This window comes from Adelges cooleyi, unplaced genomic scaffold (genome assembly GCF_023614345.1).
Source record: "Adelges cooleyi isolate 19-005CV unplaced genomic scaffold, UGA_ACOO_1.1 ACOO_flye_CR_arks_rails_tigmint_CR_PRNA_21, whole genome shotgun sequence".
Classification (NCBI taxonomy): domain Eukaryota; kingdom Metazoa; phylum Arthropoda; class Insecta; order Hemiptera; family Adelgidae; genus Adelges; species Adelges cooleyi.
This window is the reverse complement of record NW_026095871.1, coordinates 1449738-1476039: the sequence shown is the minus strand read 5'-3', so window position 1 is coordinate 1476039 and position 26302 is coordinate 1449738. Positions and strand designations below refer to the sequence as shown.

The 26302-nt window shown below is 31.7% G+C and overlaps 2 protein-coding genes across 12 annotated transcripts in view; one reads left to right on the top strand and one right to left on the bottom strand.

Annotated features, from left to right (window-relative positions):
- The first annotated feature begins 664 nt into the window (after window positions 1-664).
- LOC126834117 (myosin light chain alkali) lies at window positions 665-4822 on the top strand. 2 transcript variants are annotated; one of them, XM_050565819.1, is made up of 6 exons: window positions 665-804; window positions 1591-1618; window positions 2126-2263; window positions 2556-2723; window positions 2852-2938; window positions 4631-4822. In XM_050565819.1, exons 1-6 carry the CDS (start codon window positions 802-804, stop codon window positions 4690-4692), a joined length of 486 nt encoding a protein of 161 aa, XP_050421776.1. In that variant the 5' UTR covers window positions 665-801; the 3' UTR covers window positions 4693-4822. The 2 variants fall into 2 exon arrangements, with proteins under 2 accessions (XP_050421776.1, XP_050421777.1); XM_050565820.1 differs by lacking the exon at window positions 4631-4822 and adding an exon at window positions 3111-3210.
- Window positions 4823-11117: 6295 nt separating this feature from the next.
- LOC126834119 (uncharacterized) overlaps window positions 11118-26302 on the bottom strand; it is a 49775-nt gene continuing 34590 nt past the window's right edge. For 3 of the 10 annotated variants that reach the window (XM_050565822.1, XM_050565824.1, XM_050565823.1), the window contains exons 3-10: window positions 13966-13995; window positions 13511-13540; window positions 12682-12699; window positions 12506-12565; window positions 12188-12217; window positions 11723-11743; window positions 11502-11558; window positions 11118-11288 (exon numbers count right to left, since the gene is read on the bottom strand). In XM_050565822.1, the coding sequence (XP_050421779.1) occupies window positions 11263-11288; window positions 11502-11558; window positions 11723-11743; window positions 12188-12217; window positions 12506-12565; window positions 12682-12699; window positions 13511-13540; window positions 13966-13995 (272 nt within the window). In that variant the 3' untranslated portion in view covers window positions 11118-11262. The remainder of the gene's footprint in view (window positions 11289-11501; window positions 11559-11722; window positions 11744-12187; window positions 12218-12505; window positions 12566-12681; window positions 12700-13510; window positions 13541-13965; window positions 13996-26302) is intronic. The other 7 variants (XM_050565825.1, XM_050565827.1, XM_050565826.1 and 4 more) reach the window with 5 other exon arrangements.

Here is a 26302-nt window from a genome sequence, read left to right as displayed (position 1 = left end):
ATTATTGAAAATGACAATTACTTTTTCCGTTAACTTCAATAATGGCGAGCATTATATTTTTGGGTGACAATAAATGAGTTGATTAAGTAACAATTGAGCACAATAATGTGTTTATCTCAACGGGTCTCGTGAAAACCAAAATAACTAATAAACTAATATTTATTTAAACGCTGATAAAAAAAAAAATAATAAAAAACCGCTAAATTTAAAATGTTCGAAACGGGGTGACCCATCGTGCACAAGGGGTGGTCACAACAATTGGAAAGTTTCCCTTCTGGTTATTCCGCGGTCAAAATTAATACAAGATGGCGGTCGTGGATAATTTTTTTTTGTTTTGTTTACAAGTCCCGAGAAAAAAAATTACCAATACAATTCGATATACAATATTGAAATTCACATTATTCGTATTAAACCCGCAAATAGTTTTTGTTTTGACGATATGCGAGTAATTTCGCCCAATGTGTTACAAACTTAAATATTATTCGCACGGTTTTTGTCTTGTCGTCGTCGGTGTGGTGTTGTGCGCGTTTGGTAAGTATTATCGTTCGGCTGCAAAATTGTTTTTTTTCCCCTTAAAAGTACACCGCCGAGGTTAGGTGCAATACGATATAGCGGCGAACGCGGTTTGAAAATAAATTGTTTATAAATAGTACCCGCCGAGGAATGCTGCCGGGCAGTAGTGGGTCAGTTGCCAGCACGTCGAGTTCGCCGCTTACAATATATTATACACCGGCCAGTCCAATTCCGTTTGCACTTTCGTTCGGGATACACACAGGATAATATACACAGCCCGCACTCAAAATGGTAAGTACACACGGACGTCTCTTGTTTTTTTTTTCTTCTTCTGATAATGTTCTCCGTGCTAGGCCGTAGCTTATAAATTCGTTTTAGCCCCCCCGAGTAGAGAATTTTATTTCGAAATTTGTTTTACCATAAATATTCCAAAGGATTTAGCCTCCCCGACGATCCCCCTCGTGCTTACAATCCCAAGGGAACGCGCAGACGTCACTTGAATGATATTAGGATAGTCTAGTTTTGAAACCGGCTAAAAGTTTATGAAAACGTTTCTTCTTTTTTCTCCCCTGTAAGTGGCCACACTGTATCACACGGGGTATGTTCAAACAGCTATGTTTGAATATCATATTATAACCAACTCAAAACTGTGTTGGAAAAATCTTGGTTGGGTTCAAAATCGCCCATCTGAAGAGATCATATTTTGTTGTTTGTGAACATTTTCAAAAATTGCTTTAGCTAGGTTTTGAGACTACATTGGACGTCTCAATTATTATAGATATTTAGCTCTCATAACATAATTTCTATTACTCAAGTATTTGGAGTCATGCACAATTTTCATATTTTGTTTCACATATAATTGGTACATAATATAATATAATATGTATTTTTTTCCCAAATTGTATATCTTGAACGAAAAAGTCATATTATACACTATAAAATAATAACCAATGAAAAAAAAATGTTGATTTATCCAGAGTAGGCTGCGTAGGTACCTGTACTTAGTTTTTAATAAGATAAAAATAGTTTTTTTTTATACGTATGGTTTATTTACAGCTGTTTTATTTTTTTTACTAGGCCGACTTATCAAAAGCCGATTTGGACCGTGAGTATTAATTTTTTTTTTTTTTACTAGGCTGTGTGATTAAAATCACTTCTGACCTCATTTAATGTGTCTTTAATTATGGATTTTGTTAGCGTTTGATCTTTTTATATCGATCAGTTTCGTAATAACTAACGTTGCCAATACCGTAAAATAAAAAAAAGTTACCATTAAGGGCTGCATGCACGGCTATGATATAATTTTAAAAAAATGTCAACTAAATTTCACTGAGAAGTGAAGATATACTTAAAAATAATTGTCCCATTAAAAAAAAAAAAATATATTTATCTATTTTTACTCCATGTTTTGGCAGGAAATCAAATATGAATGACACAACCGTTTCAATACTATTTCTTTAATATTACACATTTAACAATAAATGTACATGAATTAATTTTTTTTAAATATAATTTTCACTATTCCTCGAAAAAATAAAACATTTCTTATAATTTTTCTAAATTTTTATGACCTCTCGATGGATTTCTGAGACGTTTTGAGTGTGTTTTCTAGGCGTTAACTTCGTGTGGTCGATCTACGACAGCACCAATGAAGGAGTGGACGCTTTCTACATTGGAGACATTCTCCGCGCTTTGGAATTAAACCCAACTCTGGCCACCATCGAAAAGATGGGCGGCACCAAGAAGAAGGGTAAGAGAACACAACAATCATAACACCTGTAGTATCGGTTAATATATTAATTATATTAACTTAAACCGGTTAACATTAGACCAAGAGGCGAATTATTGGGAGAAAACAGAGACCATAGTGTTTTTGGATTTTTTAATTATTTCATATAAAAATCCGGTGTTAGAGGGTGATTGAGGGGATTTAGATGCTGTTATTTCTCGAGACGCGTGTCCGTGCACTTTTCAAAGACGTAAGACATTAGGCCTCGTGTATAGTAGACATTAACAAATAATAACAATACCTCAAAATGCAGGCGAAAAGAAAATAATGGCCGACGAGTTCTACCCGATCTTCTCGCAAGTGTCAAAGGACAAGGACCAAGGAGTGTACGAAGACTTCATCGAATGTCTTAAGCTGTACGACAAGGCCGAGGACGGTACAATGGCCGGCGGAGAACTGACCCACATCCTGTTGTCTTTGGGTGAGCACACGCGATCGTCGTCGTTAGGGCTACCTAACTGAGGTCCTGTCAAATTTGCCCCCCTTCCCCCCCCCCATCCCGTGCCCGGTTTCACCTTATTATTATTATGTGTGTTTTCTGATTTTCAGGAGAGAAATTGAGCGACAAAGAACTGGACGAGGCCGTCAAGGACTGCATGGACCCCGAAGACGAGGACGGTATGATCCCCTACGTTCGTGAGTACACTTTTTGATTATTATCATTTATCTATATACGTGTATTTTGTATTTCCCAATTCCCATCTGTTTGATTGTTGTACCCCCCCCCCCCACAATTTTGGATTCGTTTTGACAGTAAAAAAAAAAACCCCGTTTGACACCTATCCTCGACGACCTTGTGTTTTTTCAGCGTTCGTCAGAAGAGTGATGACCCGTTTGAGAGATATGAAATAAATTCCATTCTAATATTGTATTACAAACAAACCTACCACAAAAAAAAAAAAACCAAATGTAACAACCTCTATCCATCCAGACTCCAGTAAGTGCATACAAAAGTCAGACAAAGTAGCTTTAAAGTTTTCATTAACCGAGTATTATTTTTTAACGTTAACCGTAAACGTATATTGCTCTTGTACAAAAAATAATGCAGTTGAAACGCTTTTAATGTTTATTTTTAAATTCTATACTGGATTAGGGTTTTAACGAATTATAATATTTTTTTTATCAGCATAATGTAAAAATGAACATATATTATTATAAAAAACAAGTATGTCGACATTTACTCGCCTTTAATTAATAGTTAAATAAAGCAACGTAATTGTTCCTTATTATTAAATTCCATTTATGGCGGTCGGTCGAAAATGGTGTACCGCGTAAGTACTCAAAATTGTTGTTATTGAGGCGCCTTTGCAGCCCAAATTTGATATTCATTTATAATAGGAGTTAATGTGTACCTAACGTTTTGTTTTAAACATCGACAATAATTGACAAATTCATTTATTTTCTATTTAATAAATACAACTTAATTAAATCCAAATACCTTGTAAATTATATGCACCACTACTGTTTAGTTTAACCCGTATAACTACACCTAAACTTTCTAATTGTTCAGCGGCCTATTACTGTCCAGATTTTATTGTTTGTAACAATTTTGCCACCTTGTACAGGATGGGTCGCGCTATTTTCAAAATGTTAAATTTAAATTGCTCACAAGTTTGCTTTGTATTCGAATTTAATATACTAAAATAATTTTGGATGCAACCAAATACTAATATTGTGTCAACATTTGCTCATGAGTTCTAATAATATATTTCTGTTTAGTGTTTACTTCAATAACCTTAGACTATATTAATACACGCTGTAGCCAAAACTGTGCAGTCACTTTTGTATTTTGATTTGTCACAATATTGCGATAATACTATATTATCACGCTCAACGAGTGTTATCACTGAATAACCAGAAGGGAAACTTTAAAACAATTATACGGGTTAGGTCGCTTATTAAAATGTCGGGTCACTTATCAGTACCGGCCTAGGTTACCCTTCTGGTTATTCTGTGGTGTTATCAAAATATTGTTCGGGTTACAAAGATTTTTACTGGTAAGATGTGATTTCCGCAGCTTTGGCCTTTGATTATGGTAATATTGTAGTACAACATTGTATAACATCTATACAGAATACTGAGCGTGTTCCGGGTATAAACATAATAGTATCATCGTTGTTATATTAAATATATATTTTTGTCTACTAAATAAAATGAAAAAAAAAAAAACGCTATACTAACAATAAAAACGTTCCCCTAAAGCCAGTAAAATCCGGAACGCCGCGCCGTGTTCCGAGCAATAACTGTCTTGATAAAAGCATATTATTATTGTATTACTTAGATTACTCTTAGATTATTTAGTTGATTTATTATTTTTGCGTGTTACAGCATTTTTAGCCCGAATTTGCGACAAGCCGGTGCCGGAAAACGACAACCCGTTCGTCAAATAATAATAATCGGTCGACTTGTGGAAACCGTATAATATTATAATTCGCTCACGTGCACACTTGTGTGTACACAACAGTCGTCTATTCGTTATGTCAATAATATTTATTATATAATATATATTTTTTTTGTTTTTTTTTTTTTAAACTATTTACAATATTTGTAAAAAAAATATAATGATAATAATAATACTATATTATAACGCCGAATCGTGTACATATACATACATTGCTAAGAAAAAGAAAAAAATACATGAAAATAATAATTAATTTTTACTGTTCGACGACGTCGATAAGAAGATTTTTTTCTGTTCTTTTTGTCGTGCATTTTGTACAATATAATAGAATAATAATGCTGGACTTCCATACACGGCAATGCGGTCGTGTCCGAAACATTAATATTGTCAAACAGCTGTGCCAAAGTCAATTTTTAGAACAACCTGGACATTGACCAGCAGCAGCGGCTGATGTGTGTATGGGTTATTTTTATCACACGGCGCTATGGGTATGCAATCATTCGACACCGCTGTATGTCGAAGGTCGCCCGTCATAGTTTTACAAAAAAAAAAAATGTACCATAGCTGTCTGGCGATCGATAATTATTTTCCTCTTTTTTCTTTTAAGAGAAAAGTTAATATATAATATAATAATAATAATATGTCGGCCAGGCTCGGTTCGCCTTATAGACCCTGTTCACCTACACATAAATGTATAAAAATAGCGTTTAATAACTCTTATTTTTAGACTCTGAGGTAAAAAGAAAATCGCGTTCACTATGAAATGTCAATCGCCGAAGCAAATGGATGTTGACAATAACGGCGGCTGTTGCAGATTTAAAAAAAAAAATGAAAAAATCCACTCGGTTGATGATTGATTGGGGAAACTTCAGTAACTAGGTTAAGTTTGCGAAACGTCAAAATGTACAAGCAACAAGTCTTAAAAAAAAGTATACTTTTCACAACTCTTGAGCCCCCCCACTCGCGCTACCGTCACAGGTCTTAGTTGGTATACGAATATAACTTAATTTTTACAAAGTAATATATTTATATTTTTAGCACCGGGCGAACCCAGTTGACTGACATACGCAATATAAATAAATATGATCTAAACATTATAAAATTGCCTCGGTATTAATACAATTTGGCGATTGATTGGCGTTGAGCCACGAGCGTTAGCCAAAAATTATAATGTTTATGTTTACCTTCTTCAGCGCACACCACGTGGCTTTTTCGGTAAGCTTTCATTTTTGTATTTTTGAATAATTCCACCGATGGGTCAATGCAATTTTATTTTCCACATATCTTCGAGACGGTGTGTATTAAATTTAGATTGTACATTACATTGTCAATTTAATATTAGGTCTTAAATAAATATTTACCAACTCAGTCCGGGCAAATCGTCATGTCGCGACGTTGTGCTATAATTTAATGAGCTTTGTTTTTTTTAATTTCAATCTTTAAATTAAATGATTTTTTTCGTTTAATGTGCATTTTCCATTAGGGTACGGATGATGGCGGCAATATCAGAAAATTATATTTAACTCTAGTCGCTGGTCATAATATCTTTTAGCTATCATACTTAGCTGCTATCTTGCTTGTAACTGTTCAGTTGCAGTAGGTAACACATTTTGATAGCTAACAAAAAACAAATAAAATATTACCACCTGTTAACGGGTTTCAATACCTAACTATAATATTATTATGCGGTGTTTGTACAAAATGGGTTAAGCTAAAATTATATGTATTTTTCTTTTGTTTGAACAAATTGCTGAGAAAATTCACTATTATTATACGATTATAAAAAGTAAATGTTCAATAAAAAGCAGTAAACAAACCAAAAAAACACCTCGAGAACTTGTAAAAAATAAATAACCGTCACTTGAAGACGTTAACCAGTAGGTATATTACAGTCGCTGTTTACCAAAGCTTCGATACGAAAATGGACGTGAGTCATGTCAGCGTTACGTCACAGAAGTCATGTTGATTATCACGAAAAATTGCGTGCTTAAAAGAAGCACTAGTAAGTACATCTAATGCCGATAATGGTGTAGAACAAAAGAAAACTTAAGCCGAGGACAAATTAACATTGTGCGTCGTACGTCACGTTTAAAAAATGCTAAAGAATGTCCTTTATTTATTTTTTAAAATTGAAAATCGATTCAATTACCTCGGCTGCTTGCAAATGGGAAAAAAGACTTCTACAGATTTTATAAATATTTTTTTTGTATTTGGTTGTACCCAAGTTAAATAGTAAAATGATCAGTTTGAATTATACGTTTAAAACACGGGTTTATACACACATGACTTGTTACAATAGCGTTGTTATTCGACTTGGATTAAAATAATTTAATTAAATCCTAAAATGGCACGACGATGATACATTTGTGGCTTTTAACTGCAGATTGGCTATAGCTATAGCTAAGGAATTTAATTTAAATGTTGTAAGATAGTTATCAACGGATTTCAAATGATTTATGTAATCAAAAAATGCACTAATCGCTGAACTAAATAATTACACAATTCACAGTTTAAGCATGGGGCCTGTGTTTTTTTTTTTACCTTTTTATACCAAAAAGCCAGACAAAATTTCGACTACGAGTTCTTTGGAAATTTTACTAGGTAGAAACTTTACCAAAATGAAAAACCTCTTTTTTCCCCATAAATATTGCTTATACAAAACTCCTTAAAAACAAACCGCGTGCAATCCCATTAAGAGGGCGTCGCATCACCCATTTTTAAGGAGTAAAGTATAGGCAATTTTTTACAAAATCTTAATTTAAAAGTTTAACTGTGATGTGTAATTATTAGTTCAATAACTAGGACTCTATTTTGGCAGTTAATTATCACAGCATCTTCGAAAGCGATTTAAAAATGTTTTTTCATCTCTACTTGCTTAAGCAGACTGAAAATAACTCGCTTAATTTTGGTTTTGGAGTAAAAGCACTCATTATAAAATTAAAAGAGTACAATAGTCCGGAGGGCAAGACGGTGCGTTTTTTTCATTATTCCAAGTATAACGCTCAACACATAGTTTAGAAATAACGACTACTTTAACACTTTTGAATGACTGTAACTTTTCAAAAAATGATTTTTTTTTAAAAAAAAGCACCGTTTTGCTACTCTGGAATATTGTTTTGTTTTAATTTTATAATCGGTGCTTTTACTCTAAAACCAAAATTAAGCGTGTTATTTTCAGTCTGCTTAAACATGTTTTTACCACTGAACATCACCGGTGCGACGCCCTCTTAAGGAAAGAAATTCATACATATTATTTATGACAAAATTATCTGTGTTCCATCATTCGTATTTTTTCGATATACCTAACACAACCAACGCTATATCATTTTTAAAAAAGTCCTTTCTTAATTAATTAATTATTCATTAACTGGTTGAATAGGGCGATGGTAGAACACAGACAATGTCGTTGTCTATATTATGTAAAAATTTGGTTTCTTAGTTTTGATTCAATCCGCGCATGGCGGGTTTTTTGAAGAAAATAACGGGCGTGTGACGTCCTCTTAAGGCTATACCGCTATAATGGTATATAAATTAAACATTATTATTGTTTGTCGTGTATAGATAAAACATATTGTAATACTTAAAAGTCAAGTCGCAAAATGGCCGTCGCTTTGAAAGTGACCCTTCTGCCGGACCGCGTCGGGGACACGGCAACAACAATGATAATAATACACAACAACAACAATGATAATAATATAGATCAGACGCCGCTCAGGAAACAGACGAGGTAGGAGATTGTGGCGGCGGCGGTGGAGCTTGCGCGCGCCTGCCCTGTAGCGGTGCTGCCCACGGTCGGCCAGCACAACAGCTGCCAGTGATTCTGCGTGCGAAGGCGCATCGACCGACCGACGGCGACACGAGCGACACCGCCGACCGCATAATAATACACACGATAAACAACAACAACAATGTGTAAAATAACATATTAGTATACACTAATGATAATAAATCACACACACACAAATAAAACCGTAAACAGCCGAAAAAAAAAAATAAACAGTGCATTTCGCGAGCAAACATCATCCGTCGACCGCGGATCGCGTATCGCATATTAACCGTGTGTGTGTGTGTGTGTGTTTTCAGCTTTTTTTCATAAGCTTTTTTTTTGTGTATACCCTGTGACACAGTGATTTTTATCAACTATACTTGTAAACTCTAGTACACTCCTCACACACCAGCGCAAAGGGGGCAGCCCTTTGTTTGACCGCCGAGGACGCGCCATGGCCGAAGCGACGGCTTCACCGCCGACGGTCGATCAAGGTAAGAACGTCATAATTTATTATAATAATAATAATAACAATAATAATAACACCATCGTTATAAAGCCCATAATATTGTGTATTGTGTACACGACAACAACACGCTGACAGTTAGTTATTAAGTGCACACACATAAACCGTTGTGACATTACACAAGTGTGTACAAAAGCTGTGTGACCGATATCGATTAGATAAGAGGTTCGACCTTTGCGGCGTCGGGGTTGCTTTCACTGTGAATTATTAATAAAGTAGTTGTACCGTATATCAACTGTAAACCGCATAAATCATCATGGTTTAAATTATAAACCAGCATAGTACTGTTAATAATAATAATATGTGGCCCAACGGCGGTCCTCTATGATGGATGTGATTATAATATTCATGTTGTAAAATTTCACGTTTTGGTTGCATAGGCGCAACTAGACTTACATTTTAGAGGATGCTAAAATTATGTATACCTACAAAATTCTTATCTTCACAAACCATTAGTTATGAAATAATATATTTGAGTACAATAATATTCTAAAATAAAAAATTTGCACAGAGAATGTACATTATTAAAGTTATATGCATACAAATCAACGATTAGGGTTTGACATTTTTGGGGGTTCTTAAGTCCCCTTAGCTATAGTCCCCCTTTGTTTTGTTATTATAATACTTGATTACTTGATTTTTTACTCATCGATGAAAACCTGATCAATGAAGCGTTATAGAAAAACAGAATAAAGTCATTAAGTAGTAAAAACTCGAGGTTTGATTTTTCTATTTACATTGTCCTTTTTTAATGATTTTTTTATGTTGGGCAAGTGTTTTTTTTTACATTATAACTAGAATGCTTGTACTTAATTTTATTGTATCTAGAATAATTGATTAGTAAATTCCGTAAATTAAATATTTAAATATTAAAAATAGCCTTAGTGACTTATTCTAGAATTAATTAATTACTCCATTGTCCACGTATTGTGCTAAATTTGTGTGTGCATTGACGTACAAATAATTTAACACCCAACTAAATTTCATTAACGCTTTCATTAGACGATGTTAATAGTCACGCGATAGTATTGACAACAATAAGGTGGTTTTTTTTTTAAATTTTTACTTTTCAAACACATGTAGTTAGAACCGTTAACTAATTCACCGAGGCTTGAGGATAACATAACATTAATAATTTCCATCCATGGGGCATGTTTATATTTAACTTGGATCGATTGACCCGTTGACCGCAGGCTATCGCATGACACTAATGTCTATTTTCACACTCTGGCGCAAAAAATGTATGTGCCAGTGGAGTATAGGTATAGCAGGAGGGTAGTTACCTATCTATAGGTCAGATCAGTTCAGCACTAATGGCGTTTGCCATTTAAAATGTTTTTACCAACCTAATTAATTTGGCGAACGTGACCAGTCGACGTTATGCAATTACTTTGTAAGTTTGCTGTTTTGTTTTCTAGTAACTTGGCAGCCAGACGAATTAAATATTTAGCTTTAGGTAAAGTGGTAATTTAGCAAACTTTACCCATCAATATACGACTCGGTAGGTATAAACCAATCTATTGATGTAATTTCACCGAAAATTTCAATGCCTTCAAAGCTTTGAATTGATTTTTTTACTTATTATTGGAAACATCATTTGTGTCGAGAACGTTGTCACCGACAATTTTGTAAATAGTTTCAAGGTAAAGACTGTATACATGACGTGTGCGTGCAATGCAATTTGTTCATGATGTACTTTATATGTGCAGCAAGCACAATAAGCCGCGTTGGGTCCGAATAAAGTTAAAGTCAAAGAAAATATGTCATCTAAACAAAACTACGCATATTATTAGACATTTTATTTTACTTTTTTAAACTCGTGTAATTAAATTAAATAGAATTTATGTTTTCTCAAAAAAATCCAGCCTGAGAATCTAGATAAAGTTCTTTTCTTTTTAACGATATCAAAATATGTTTTCTATGACCATTTCGCTTTGAACTACACTCTTTTCCATAAACACATCTTTACGATTATTTTCAAAGGGTATGACGCGTCCTCTTAAGCTCAAAAAATCAGTTATTTTCCTTAAAATAATTTTTATTTTGCAATATGGTTAGGTTAGGTTATGTTGATTAAAAAAAAATAAATACTCTTTTTTTTTTATTTATAGTTGAATGATTTATTAATTATTTGCATGGACACAGTTTTTGATTTTATTTTATTCTAATAAAAGTGTACATATATTGCGTGAAGCGCTAATTTTAAAAGAATTAAGATTATGCTTTATACATAATCTGACTGTTCGGCAATTGCGCGGCTGGTGTTGCTAATACTGTTGTCTTCTTAAAAATTCTGCAATTTAAAAACATATATGAATATCTACTTAGGATCATTCTGTTGTACATTACAGTGTACAGGGTAAATTTTTAGTAAGTTATTAACTCTCGTTTTGTTGGCAAGGATAAACTGTATAATTTATAATCAGTAAAAATAACTTAATGTGCAAAAGTCAACATAATTTGTCAAAAGTATAGGTTAACTCTAAGTCTAATAACATATTCTAACCTTGTCCTTCTTCCAAAGTTGGTAGTGGATGTGCTATTTTGGATGACTTTTTTTGATCTAATATTGAAAAAAAATATATAAATATATACTAGCTGCTCGTGTACCCGGCTTCGTACCTTACTAATAGTTCATTAAAAAATAATATTCTTTCAAATTACTCAGTGTATTCTTTGGAAAGACTTTTTTGGATTTTTTTAACTAAAACAATGAAAATAACTCACACTCTGGTAGTGGATACGCAGCTGTAAAACAAAAGGCTAGTAGTTAGTATTTAAATTATAAATGGTTATATTTTGGTGGTTAATATTTATGAAAAATGTTTTTCAAAAACGCAATTTAGACGATATATTTCAAAAAATTATTGTTATTAATATACACCCAATTGTTGAAACCGTTAATTCGTACACATAACGTAACATTTGTTAATAAATAAAAGTGATTCTAAATTTGTAAATAAAGAAAATAATTATAATGACTTAATCGACTTTGTGTTACCAGACTACTGTATACTTAAGGACGAAGCATTAATATTGTTCAAGTAGTAAATAGTTTAATCGGTATTTTATAGTTAAAAATATACACCTAATTGATAATTCGTTCAAAAATATTATTGTATAGAATTACTCAAGTGTATGCTTTGGAAATATTTATTGAATTTTTTTAGTAAAACAAAGGAAATAACTTACGTCTTAAAACACTCCAAGATCCATCTGTCCCTGAAAATCAAAAGGATTTTGATATACTTAGGTGTTTAATATTTATAAAAAAATTCTAGAACTATGAAATTCGAGTTATTTGTACACTTGTATAAATTCGGAAACAAAATTATGGTTTTAGCTGTATGATCATTACCGACCAATAATACCCTGTATACTCTAAAAGGATATTGTAATACTTAGTTGGTTAATATTTAAACATAATTCCCAAATGTACAAATTACTCATTGTATGCTCTGGAAAGATTTGTATGCTTATTTTTGGTGTTAACTAATGAAAATAACTTACATGGTTCTACTTGAGCCGCTGGAAAAAAATGTATAGTATTGAGTAATGAAATTATAAGTGCTTATATTTCGGTGGTTGATATTGAAACAAAATTCCCAAATGTACAAATTACTCAGTGTATGCTTTGGAAAGATTTGTATGTTTATTTTTGGTGTTTAACAATGAAAATAACTCACTTGGGTCCCTTACAGCATCTGGAAAAAAAAATGAGTAGTACTGATTAATGAAATTATAAATGCTTATATTTCTGTGGTTAATATTTATACAAAATTCCAAAAATGACTGTTATTTAAACTCTAATTATTTTTTATTTTATAATCAATAGTATCAAACGATGCAAAACTAGTTATCTCCTTGTCAACATTTTTAAGGCAGTAATATCACGCAACATTTTTTAAATAAACAAAAGTAATCATAAATACGCAGCTAAAAGAAATTATTATAATGACTATTTATCAATTGATTTTGTTCACCAAACCATTATATAATCAAGTATTAGACATTTATTTAAGTTCAAAAAATGTGTGTAATTACAAATTTGTAGTTTATATTTTAAAATATTTGTTTACTTTGCTTAAGAAAACCAAGAAAAAAAGTCACGATATATTTTTATTCGAAGACTTTTTTACCGCAACATATATAAATATTTATAATTTTGGTGGCTAATATTTATACAAAATACAGGGAAAAAACAGCTAAGTCACTTTTAAAAAGTTGCAATTTTTTTAAATAAAATTCGTTTTGATACAAAACGAACCAGTTCTTTACTTTTAAGCACGTGTATAAACTAAAGTATACAATATTTTTAAAAGTTTTAAGTATTTCTTTAACATTTTAAAACATGTTTTAGCATTACTTAAACATGTTTTATTTTAGATTAGAAAAAAAGAAATTTGCTGTTTTTTTCCCTGTACCCTTTATATAAACTCCTCTAGTTTTATTGGTATCTAACAACTCAAAACTGATTTGTATGCTTTTTTTAGTAAAAAAATAAAAATATTTTACCCGGTGGTGGTTCTTTTAGTTTATACGCAGCTGTAAAAAAAAAGGTAGTGGTGAGTAATAAAATTGTTATATTTTGGTGGCTAGTATTTATAAGAAATTTCAAAAATTATTGTTATTTATATACACCAGAGTGCGTTAACATTGCTACTAGCACCACAACAATGTACAAAAAATGCATTTTATTAAGTATTATTGTTGGTGATCTTAAAAAGTCATCTTAAATATGCAAATAAAGGAAATCATTATGACTAAATCGACTTTGTTCACCAGACTACTGTATACTTAAGGACGAGGCATTAATATTGTTCATATTATAAATACTATAATCTGTTATCTATGGTTAAAAAATATGTACCTAATTGATAATTCGTTCAAAAATAATATTCTATAAATATACTCAAGTGTATGCTTTGAACAAATTTGTATGATTTTTTTAGTAAAGCAAAAAAACTTACGTCTTCTACTTGCCCAAGACCCATCTGACTCTGAAAAGCAAAAGGATTTTGTTATATTTAGGTGGTTTAATATTTATACAAAATTCTAGAACTATGAAATTCGAGTTATGAGTACACTTGTACAATATCGGAACAAAATTATGGTTCTAACTGTAAGATCATTACGGACCAGTTATGATGAGACCTTGTAAACTCTAATGATGAGACATAACTTGTACGAACACATATTATAAATGCTGCAAACATTTTTTTGGGTTTAAAAAATTAATATCTTATTAATAGTTCTTTCAAAAATAATATACTTTTAAATTACTTAGTGAACGCTTTAGAATGATTTGTATGATTTTTTTTAGTAAACAAAGAAAACAACTTACCATCGACCCAGGTGCCACTGTAAAACAAAATAATTTTGTTATATTTAAGTGGTTTATATTTATACGAAATTCCAAAATTTAAATTTATTTAAATACCTGAGAACTTTGTTAGAACTGCTACGAGCAACAATACAACGTACAAAAAACGCATTTTTACTATATATGAAAAATGTCAGTCGTTTGCCTTTGGAAGTAACTGGAATACTATTAGGTACCTACTATTTTTTTCTTCTTATATTAGCTGCGTAGTGTTTAGTAAGTACAAACAAATACAATTTTTGTTTAGTTGGATTTTCTTTGTACAAATTTCTCAGAAAATATTCATCAAACATTTGAGTACATAATCGAACTAGAAGTGTGTCATTCGAAACACGGATTCACAAAAACATATAGTATTGTTTACTTATCGAACCCAGTTATTGTAATAGGGTCACAGCAGGTGTTGTTTTAACACGGATTCGAAACACGGATTTACAAAAAATATATAGATGGTAAATGGTAATATATTGAAGGTTTGAAAAAATAACATACTAAGAAATAGATTATTAATGGTGTAAGGTATACACGCTTTAAAGTAAAATATTCGGTTTGGTTTTTTTATTTATAGGCTATTTACAATTTTACTGATATACACAACAGTTGGCCGGTAATGTTTACAGATCGAACTATAATATGTTGTTTTCAATATCGTACAATGGTGTGATATTTTTTTAATAGTAAATTTATCATAGATAAAGCATACCTTACACCTTAACTAAGCGGTAATTTAATATGAAAAAAACAAAATGGGTTTCATAATTCCCATCAATAAGAGAATATAAACGAAAAAATAGATAATACAAAAAAAATATTTTTAATTTAGGCCCGGTTTTCAACTTTAATTTTATTCATCGAATTACTAATTCACAAATAAATTTAGTTGAGGAATAATATTCCGAAAAAAATACAATGAAACATTATAAAAAGACAAAATAAATAAATTAAGTAGTAAAAACTTGAGGTTTGATATTTCTTTTTACATCGTCCCTTGATTTTTTTATGCTGGTTAACTGTTTTTTTTACATTATAACTAGAATTCTTGTACTTAATTTTATGGTTTCTAGAATAATTGATTTGTATATTCTGTAAATTAATTATTTAATTTTTATAAAAAGCCTTCGTGACTTACCCTAGGATTAATCAATTACTCCATTGTCCACATATTGTGCTAAATTTGTGTTTGCATTACAAATAATTTAAGTATTTAACACCTAACTAAATTGAATAACGTTTCATTAGACGTTGTAAATAATATAAAAAATCGAATTATATGAATGTATTATACTATTGTATGAATGGTCATATTTTATTTGCTGTAACGTACATTTACTTGTCTTTACGCATAAATTAGATTAAATAATAAGTTTTTATCTACTTAAAGCCTAACGGCTAAAATTCTAAAACATTGCACATGCTTTAGCCTGCTGGCTCCTAAGTAGTGATTATTTCTGTTCAACAATCTTCTTGCCATTTATGAAGATTATACCGGAAGATTTATTTTTATCATGGGCCACATAATATCTCATAAAATTTAATAGGAATTAAATATTTTTTTTTATATTGTTGTTATACAATGTGATCTCAACTTTTCAGAACTTTTTTATTTTTACCACCCTACCAACTTAGTTTTTTCGATAACAACTTTTAAATTTTAAATAACGTACACATTTTATTAACATTTTAAATGTTAATGCTATTGTTTAACATTAGAATATTTCCTTAAAATTTTAAGATTATTAAAAAAAACTACGGAATTTAATATTGTTGCATGTTGTTGTTAGCATTTTGAGAATTTAATAAAGTAGTATTTTTTGTAATAGTATTTCATGATTTGCCGTGTACACGGGTGACACGTAAGATATCTAGGTCATATTTTTTTATTTGTTTTTAGTAAGCAAGGTTAGGGCAAACATTGCGATGTTATGATCTGATTCGAAGAAAAAAACAAAACAATAAATCATTGGAGAACATATACCTACTTCACTACGACAACTAACCTAACCACACTACAATTGTGCCCTCATTTTTTTTGCGTTAAACCGAAATGATATATTAAACGAACAGCGTTTTTTTTTTTTTTTTAACAAATAGGGTAAACCTAAATTTTTGATAATGAGCTTATTACAATCTTCTAATATAACACAATACTTAATGTTAAGTATGTAACAGTAGTTAACTTATGTACTTAAAATGACATTAACTAATTATCGATCAAATTATCGCCTTAAGTTATACCAAAACAAACAATATTATATGAAATTTTGAATAATGTATACAATTTATTTACTTTCGGTTAACTATTTTTGAAGTTATTGAAGTTTCAAGCTTAGGGAAGGAAGAAAGGTGGGATTGTAGTATTATTTTTATCTGCGCGCATTTCCCAACCACACTGGAGAAGTAAGAGGGGATCCCATCCTAAGTATTAAACTCTTATAACTTGAACATAGTTGTCCTAAACTGGTTATCAACCAGTTAACATTTTCAGTACATTATTCTAAATTTTTGATCGAATCTTAATTTTCCTTTAGATATAGTATTGTATGGAGTAGGTAATTGTGTTTTCCTAATAAAATCTATATTAATTTTATATAATACAATTTTAATACCTTATAAAATAATAATACCTTAGATTTTAGAAATGGTATTATGCGTTTTTACATAGTATCCAGTTCAGATAATTTTCGGAATAAAAAATAAAAAAAACTAATACTAATTTTTTTTACAATACCGTTAACCAACACCCATTCGTTATTTTAAAATTTTTAAACGGAGTAAGGGTTTAAAACATATAACACCATTGTACGATGATAAAAATAACCTGTTATGGTTTGATCTGTAAACATTACCGACCAACTGTTGTGTATTTGAGTAAAATCAAGTTTTTTAAGTCGCATAAATCCATTTCTAATTATATAATTAAATTCATTTAGATTTTATTAGGAAAAAACAATACTCCAATACTTGTGCAATATCAAAAACAAAAGTATAATACTATCTGTATAATCGTTACCGACCATTTATGGTGTATATGAGTAAAATCGGGTGTCTAGGTGAATTCAGGTCATATCAAAACGGTTAAAAAGCTTTCTGAGACCTGCGTCAAGATTTAACACGTTATTGAGGGGAGGGACTACAGCCGAATGATTTTTAATGTAACGGAAATTACAATATAAGAGTGTAGGGGTGTTGAGCCAAAAGAGTTTCCAACAAAATCAACAAGTCCTTATAAGATGGATTTCCCCATCAAAGTTTGACTGCTGAGAAATTAGATATACCGATCATATTGTACACTAAGAGATAGTAATTCGTTATGCCTTTCAAAATGTAAAACATGAAACATGCTTAAGCCAGCAGACTACCGGGTAGTGATTATTTCTGCATATACAATCTCTTTGCGATTTATGATGATTATACAGGGTGATTTTTTTTTATCATGGGCCACTTATTAACTCATAGTATTCAATAGGAATTACATTTTTTTTTTCATATTGTTGTTGTACAACGTGATGATGACACAAACCACGCTCACTGGACGGCCGCCGCGGCAAGCCTTATCCAGGTAGCACCTACACATTACCTACCTATCTACGATCGCGCCGAAAAAAGTGCCTCCGCTGATAATCAAAATTAATAAAAAAACAACCGTAGACGACGAAGGTTTTCGCTCACCAAGATCACCAAAAATCCCCAAAACCTCATCAGTGTCCGTCTCTCAAATATTTAGTTCGCCGAATCGCTACTCTCCACTTACACAAGACCCCCCTCTCGAAGACAACAATATCGCCGACATCGCCGACCCTAATATCGAAAATCAGGAGACGGTGAGTAGAATAAAACCTCCACCGCCAATCTACATCAAAGACGAAGGTCTTGACTTCAAACTTCTCAAATCAAAACTGATCGACCTCGTAGGAGACCAAGGATTTTTTGTAAAAACATCACAAAAAAATATTAAACTTCAAGCAAATTCAACAGACTAATTCAACTATAGAACAATAATACATTTTCTTAATGATGAACCCAATGCTCAATTCCACACCTACCAATTACAAAACGACAAACCTTACCGTGTAGTCATTAGAAATCTCCATCCCTCAACTCCCTGCGAGGAAATAAAATCAGCTCTTGAAAACTTCAATTTTTCTGTTATTCAAGTAATCAATGTGCTGCAAAGGCAAACCAAAACGCCTCTCCCTCTGTTTTTTGTTGACTTAGAAAAAGACGACAACTGCCAATCGATCTTTGACATTACTGCAATTTTGCACACAAAAATCAAAATAGAGGAACCTCATAAAAGACGCGAAATTATCCAGTGCCAAAACTGCCAAGACTACGGTCACTCTCGGACATACTGTGGGTACTCACCGCGATGTGTACGCTGTGGAGAAAACCACTTATCAACCCTCTGCTCCAAACCAAAGGATATACCAGCCACCTGCGCCTTGTGCAAGGGAAACCATCCTGCCAATTATCGTGGCTGCCAAATTCATAAAGATCTCCAACGTCTTCCTCTACCTTTATCAAAAAACCCACCCCACAATGTAATTCCCCCTCAACAAACCGTCTCTCCGATACAACCACCTAATAAAACTACTCAAAACTCCCATTCCTACTCTCAGGTTACTTCCAATAACCTACAATTTAACAATAATTCCGAAAAAAATAATGACCAAAACTCAACAGACATTACTACAGTATTAACGAACTTTATAACTGAGTTTAAATCAATAATCACGCCACTTTTGTCCCTCTTGACCACAGTCATTTCACGCCTTGTAGATAGAAATGCCGTCTAACACCATCACTTCTAACTCCCTCCTCATCCTATTATTTACCACTGTAATTAATAAACTAATTTTAAATAATGATAAATAATCAAATAAATAATAAATCACTTAAAATCATTCTCTGGAATGCTAACGGCCTCAAACAAAAAGAATCCGAACTATTAAACTTTCTTTTAGAGAATCAAATCGATTTAGCTCTAATCACTGAAACCCATTATACTTCCAGTTCCAAACATTTTTTACCAGGTTACAATATCTACAAAACCAATCATCCGGATGGTACGTCACACGCGGGTACCGCTATTTTAATCTCATCCTCAATCCAACACCATCCACTACCGTATTTTCAAATCCCTACCATCCAAGCAACAAGTGTCTCAATTTCAATAAATCATATTCCTATAACTTTTTCAGCAGTATACTGTCCTCCCCGGCCTTGTATATCTCAGCTCCATTTAGACCAGTTCTTATCCTCATTAGGGCGTACATTTATTGCCGGGGGAGATTTCAACGCCAAACACCTCTTGTGGGGTAGTCGGGTTGAAAATCCTAGAGGTCGACTGTTTTATAATTCCATACAGGTAAAGGGGTTTTCAGTTATTTCACCCACTGGTCCTACTTATTGGCCTACTCACTCGAATAGACAACCCGATTTACTAGATTTTTTTATATCGTCAATTCCCAATCACATAAATCACACTATTCAAAACATATGTGACCTATCTTCCGATCACTCCCCCGTTATGTTAAACATTATGGAACCTCCACTTCTTATTCCTCCTCGTCCCTCCCTATCCAAAGGTCCAGTCAACTGGAAACGATTTTCTACGACATTAGAAAATCATACAAACTTAAAAATTTCCCTTAAAACATGCAATGAAATAGAATCTACAGCGCTCCAACTAGTCAGCTCAATCCAATCTGCTGTAAAAGAGTGTTCTTACCCACCTAATCTGCACTGTCACTCAAAATACAATTCTTATCTTTTACCTCCCAATATAAAAGCATTAATCGCTGAAAAACGCAGGGCCCGCTCCCGCTGGCAAAGATCCAGACTTCCTTCCGACAAGACTACTTTCAACAATCTGGCAAACACCATTAAAAACTTAATTAAAAAACACAAAAACGACCTTTTTGATAGAAAATTCAAATCTTTAAACACGCAGGATGGGTCATTATGGAAAACCACAAAAAACTTGCTCAAGTTAAAAGAATTTTCCTGTCCTATTCAAAAATTAGACGGGTCGCTCGCCCTATCAGACCTCGATAAAGCCAATCTGTTTGGGGAACACCTCTCAAATATTTTTATACCTCATCCAAACATTATTCCAAATACCATACATTTAGAAAAATTAAGTAACTCCCTTGACGCTCCATTACCTATGTCTCTTCCTACTAAACATGTTTCCCCAAATGAAATTATAAATGTGATTCAAAGATTAAATCCTAATAAATCCCCCGGTCATGACTTGGTAACGAACAAGATTCTAAAACATCTTCCTAAAAAAACAATAATTGTCCTCCTAACTTTTATTTTTAACTCAATGTTGAGATTGTCTTATTTCCCCGCCGTATGGAAATTGTCCATTATCATTCTCATACTCAAACCAGGTAAACCCTCCAATCTAGCAACCTCATATAGACCCATTAGTCTACTCCCAGTGCTCGGAAAACTATTCGAAAAAATCGTTCTGAAAAGATTAAGACCAATTATGGAAACACAAAATGTAATACCCAATGCACAATTTGGATTTCGTGCAAAACATTCCACCATACAACAAGTGCACAGGCTAGTCGATGTAATTTCTTCTTCTTTTGAGAACAAAAAGTTTTGTCCGGGTGTCTCCACAAGTCTTTGATAGAGTTTGGCACACCGGATTGTTGTATAAAATCAAATTATTCCTCCCTGCTCCTCTTTATTTACTAATTCGATCATACCTTGAAAATCGTACATTTAAAGTTCGTCATGGTAATGCCTTTTCCTCTCTCTTTCCTATATTAGCAGGAGTTCCTCAGGGAAGTGATCTTTCGCCTGACCTCTACAACATTTTCACTTCAGACATCCCTCACACCCAAAACACTATTCTAGCCACCTACGCCGATGACACAGCTATTCTATCCTCCAATAGAGACCCCACCGAAGCATTTAATGCTCTTCGACAACACCTCGATCAAATTGGAAAATGGTCCTCAAACTGGAAAATTAAAATTAATGCAGAAAAATCTGTACATGTTTCTTTTACACTCAACAAAAAAAACACGCCTATTCTCACCCTCCAAGAAGTTCCTATCCCTTCCTTGTCTCAAGTCAAATATCTAGGTATTATTTTAGATAAAAGACTAACCTGGGGCCCCCACCTAAAATCAAAAAGGAAGTCTCTAAATACTCGTTCGCACTTACTACGTCCTGTACTGAAATCCAAACTCCCGCTTTATAACAAAATTTTTATTTATAAGTCAATGCTAAGACCAATTTGGTCATACGGAGCTCGAATATGGGGTTGTGCCAAACCATCCCAACTAAAAAGAATAGAAGCTTTCCAATCGATTTCCCTCCGTACAATCACGTCCGCTCCATGGTATGTTTCCAACCTCACCCTTCACAATGACTTACACATCGAATCAGTTGAAAATTTAGTTAAGACTCATTATAAAAAATTCCACTCTAGATTATTCCTCCACTCAAATCCTTTAATAGCAAATCAGCACACAGCTACTATCCCGGACAACCCCCCTCGTCGTCTTAAAAGACGTTGGTGTCGAGACCTCCTCAATTGTAATGCTACCGTTTAATTTCTAGCCGAAACATGTCATAGGGTCCTATCACTGGATAGTTTCCCTACCCAAAGTCCCCAAGTCACATATTTACATTGTTAACATATTTGCTTATTGTATATTTTTTTGTACAGACTGTAAATGTTTTTTAAAATAAAAAAAAAAAAAAAAAGATAATATAATAATATTTTAATTTAAATATTCTAAATTTTAAATATTTTATCCGTATTTTTCTTTTTTTTTCGTTTATATTACATTCTTAATGGGAATTGTGAAAACTCATTTTGTTTATTTTCATATTAAATTATCGCTTAGCTAAGGTGCGTGGTATACTTGCTTTACAGTGAAATATTCGGTTGTTTTTATTTCGTTATTTTTTAATGTACAGGCCATATACGATTTTACTCATATAAGCTACAAATTAATGCTTGACCCGCAATTTCAATTTTTATAAAATCGAATCATTTTTAAAAGTAACCTTAATAATTTTCATTAAAAACTTCTAAGAACAAAGTGAGCTTATACGGAAGCATTCCTAGTATTGTTATATAATTGAAGTGTTCTATTTTCCTAATAAAACCTATATTAGTTTTATTACAATATAATAATATTTAATGGATAAAAACAAATACTTAAGATTTTAGAATTATCGTTATAACGTCGCGATTTGAAAAACATGATACTACACATGTATGTATACAATAGTTGGTCGGTATTGTTTACTGATCGAACCAGGTTATTGTAATAGGGTCACAGCAGATGTTCTTTTAAAATTTATTTTCAGACTTTTGTGCTTTACTACACTTAAAATACAAAAATAAAGAAAACATTTTTAATCGTTTTTATAATTTTTATTAAAAATAATTTCTATAGACCGGTCATCTCTCCGTCACCTCTATGCTTTGATTCCATTATGCCCCCACCCTACTGTACTAGTCGTTTCGGATGAAATGCCATTCAAATAAACGCTTTGATGCTAATTTGATTGTTATAAATTAAAAATATTTATTCCGTATTATTTTTTTTTTCGTTTATGTTCTATTCTTGATAGGAATTATGAAAGCTTTGATGCTAATTTATAAACACTGCACCTCATTTTGCTGGTGTATACTGTGCTTGTTTTGGGCTTTACTGGTTTGAAAATACTACTACTGACTCGCATCGAAGCGTTTATTCGAAAGTGATTTTATCACTTTCAGTTGTAATAATTCTTTAAAACCTGTGACCTCCTTGTCATCACTATGCCCTATTAATTAGGGCTTAGTGAACAAAAGGACCTACTATCATTGTGTTAAAAAATGAAACATTCAACTTATAATAATATTTTCATTTATTTATTAAAAATTTAAATTATTTGTTTCGTATTATTTTTTTTTTGTTTTTATTCTATTCTTGATGGGAATTATGAAAACACATTTTGTTTTTTTCATATTAAATTACCGCTTAGTTAAGATGTAAGGTATGCTATATCTATCATAAATTTACTATTAAAAAAATATAACACCATTGTACGATATTGTAAACAACATATTATGGTTCGATCTTAAGGTGTTAGGTATATACGATTTTACTCATATAAACAACAGTTTGCCGGTAATGTTTACAGATCGAACTATAATATGTTGTTTTTAATATCGTACAATGGTGTTATATTTTTTTTAACTGAAAAATATGTTCAAATTTATTATAGATACCTTCACTTCTTAACTAAGCGATGATCTAATATGAAGAACACCATATTTTTTTTTAATAATATTCATCAAGAATAGAATAGAAACGAAAAAATAGATAATCCGGAAAAAATTATTTTTTATTTAGACCCAGTTTTTCAACTAAAAATGTAATCATCAAATTACTAATTCCAAAATAAATTTAGTTGAGGAATAAAATTTCGAATAACATAAACAATGAAGCATTATCGAAACAGAAAATAAATAAATTAGGTAGTAAAAACTTGAGGTTTGATATTTCTTTTTACATTGTCCCTTAATTTTTGAATGCTGGGTAACTGTTTTTTTACATTATAACTAGAATGCTTGTACTTAATTTTATGGTTTCTAGAATAATTATTTAAATATTAAAAAAAGCCTGCAGTTAGCATAACATGTAGGTGCCAGTTGAGTATAGGTATAGCAATAGGTCAGATCAATTCAGCACCAATGGTCGTTTGCAACTTAAAATGTGTTTACCAATCTAATTAATTTGGTACATGTAACCAGTCGATGTTCTGCAATTACTTTATAAGTTTGCTGTTTTGTTTTCTAGTAACTTGGCAGCCAACCAAATTAAATATTTAGCTTTAGGTAAAGTGGTAATTTAGCAAATTTTACCTATCAATATACGACTCGGTAATATACCAATCTATTGTTGTAATTTCACCGAAAATTTCGGTTGGCCACGCCGTTAAAAACGTTGATGTTTCATGGCTTTGAATTGATTTTTTTACTTATTATTGGATACATAATTTGTGTCGAAAACGCTGCCACAGACAATTTTGTAAATAGTTTCAAGGTAAAGGCAGTAGGTATACATGACGTGTGCGTGTAATGTATTTTGTTCATGATGTACTTTATATGTGCAGTAAGCCGCGTTGGGTCCGAATAAAGTTAAAGTCAAAGAAAATATGTCATCTAAACATAACCACGCATATTATTCACTATTATAGGCTAAATAATAATAGTAGACATTTTTTTTTTTACAAAATTAAAATAATGAAAACTTAATATAGGTTCTTTCGTCGGTTTGTTTTTTATATTATCAACACAAGTGTCATAATTGATATTTTAATTAAGACATTTTTTAACTTTTTTAAACGCGTGTAATTCAAAAAGAATTTATGTTTTCTCAAAAAATCTGGCCAAAGAATCTAGATAAAGTTCTTTTCTTTTTAACGATATAAAAATATGTTTTCTATGACCATTTCGCTTTGAACTACACTCTTTTCCATAAACACATCTTTACGATTATTTTCAAAGGGTATGACGCGTCCTCTTAAGCTCAAAAAAACATTTATTTTACTTAAATAATAATTTTTGTTTTACAATATGGTTAGGCTAGGTTATGTTAATTAAAAAAAATACTCTTTTTTTTTTGTTTATAGTTGAATGATTTATTAATTATTTGCATGGACACAGTAAGTTTATTATTTTATTTTATTCTAATAAATGTGTACATATATTGCGTGAAGTGCTATTTTTAAAAGAATTAAGATTATGCTTTATACATAATCTGACTGTTCGGCGATTGCGCGGTTGGTGTTGTTAATACGGTCTTCTTAAAAATTCTGCAATTTAAAAAAAATATATAAATATCTACTTAGGTTCATTATGTTGTACATTACAGTGTACAGGGTAAATTTGTAGTAAGTTATTAACTCTCGTTTTGTTGGCAAGGATAAACTGTATAATTTATAATCCGTAAAAATAACTTAAAAGTGCATAAGCCAACAAATTTGTCAAAAGTATAGGTTAACTCTAAGTCTTATAACATATTCTAACCTTGTCCTTCTTCCGGAGTTTGTAGTGGATGTGCGGTTTTGGTTGACCTTATGTGATCTAATATTGAAAAAAAAAAAAATGTATATACTAGCTGCTCGTGTACCCGGCTTCGTACCTTACTAATAGTTCATATTTACGAAAAATGTTTTTCAAAAACGCATTGTAGACAATATATTTCAAAAAATTATTGTTATTAATGTACACCCGATTGCTGAAACTGTTAATTCATAAACACCACGTAACATTTGTTAATAAATAAAAGTAATCTTAAATTTGTAAATAAAGAAAATCATTATAATGAATTAATCGACTTTGTGACTTTGTGTTACGACTACTGTATACTTAATGACGAGGCATAAATATTGTTCATATAGTAAATACTTTAATCGGTTTTTTATGGTAAAAAATATACACCTAATTGATAATTCGTTCGAAAATAATATTGTATAAAAATACTCAAGTGTATGCTTCGGAAATATTTATAGGATTTTTTTAGTAAAACAAAGGAAATAACTTACGTCTTAAAACATCCCAAGATTCATCTGTCCCTGAAAAACAAAAGGATTTTGATATATTTAGGTGGTTAATATTTAAACACAATTCCCAAATGTACAAATTACTCATTGTATGCTTTGGAAAGATTTGTATGCTTATTTTTGGTGTTAACTAATGAAAGCTACTTACATGGTTCCACTTGAGCCGCTGGAAAAAAATTGATAGTATTGAGTAATGAAATTATAAGTGCTTATATTTCGGTGATTAATATTGATACAAAATTAACTCTAAGTCTAATAACATATTCTAACCTTGTCCTTCTTCCAAAGTTGGTAGTGGAAGTGCTATTTTGGTTGACTTAAAGTGATCT

Coding starts and splice junctions, on each gene's coding strand:
- LOC126834117 (XM_050565819.1), top strand. Junction 2,264..2,555: donor GGGCGGCACCAAGAAGAAGG/GTAAGAGAACAC, acceptor CTCAAAATGCAG/GCGAAAAGAAAATAATGGCC. Junction 2,724..2,851: donor CCACATCCTGTTGTCTTTGG/GTGAGCACACGC, acceptor TCTGATTTTCAG/GAGAGAAATTGAGCGACAAA.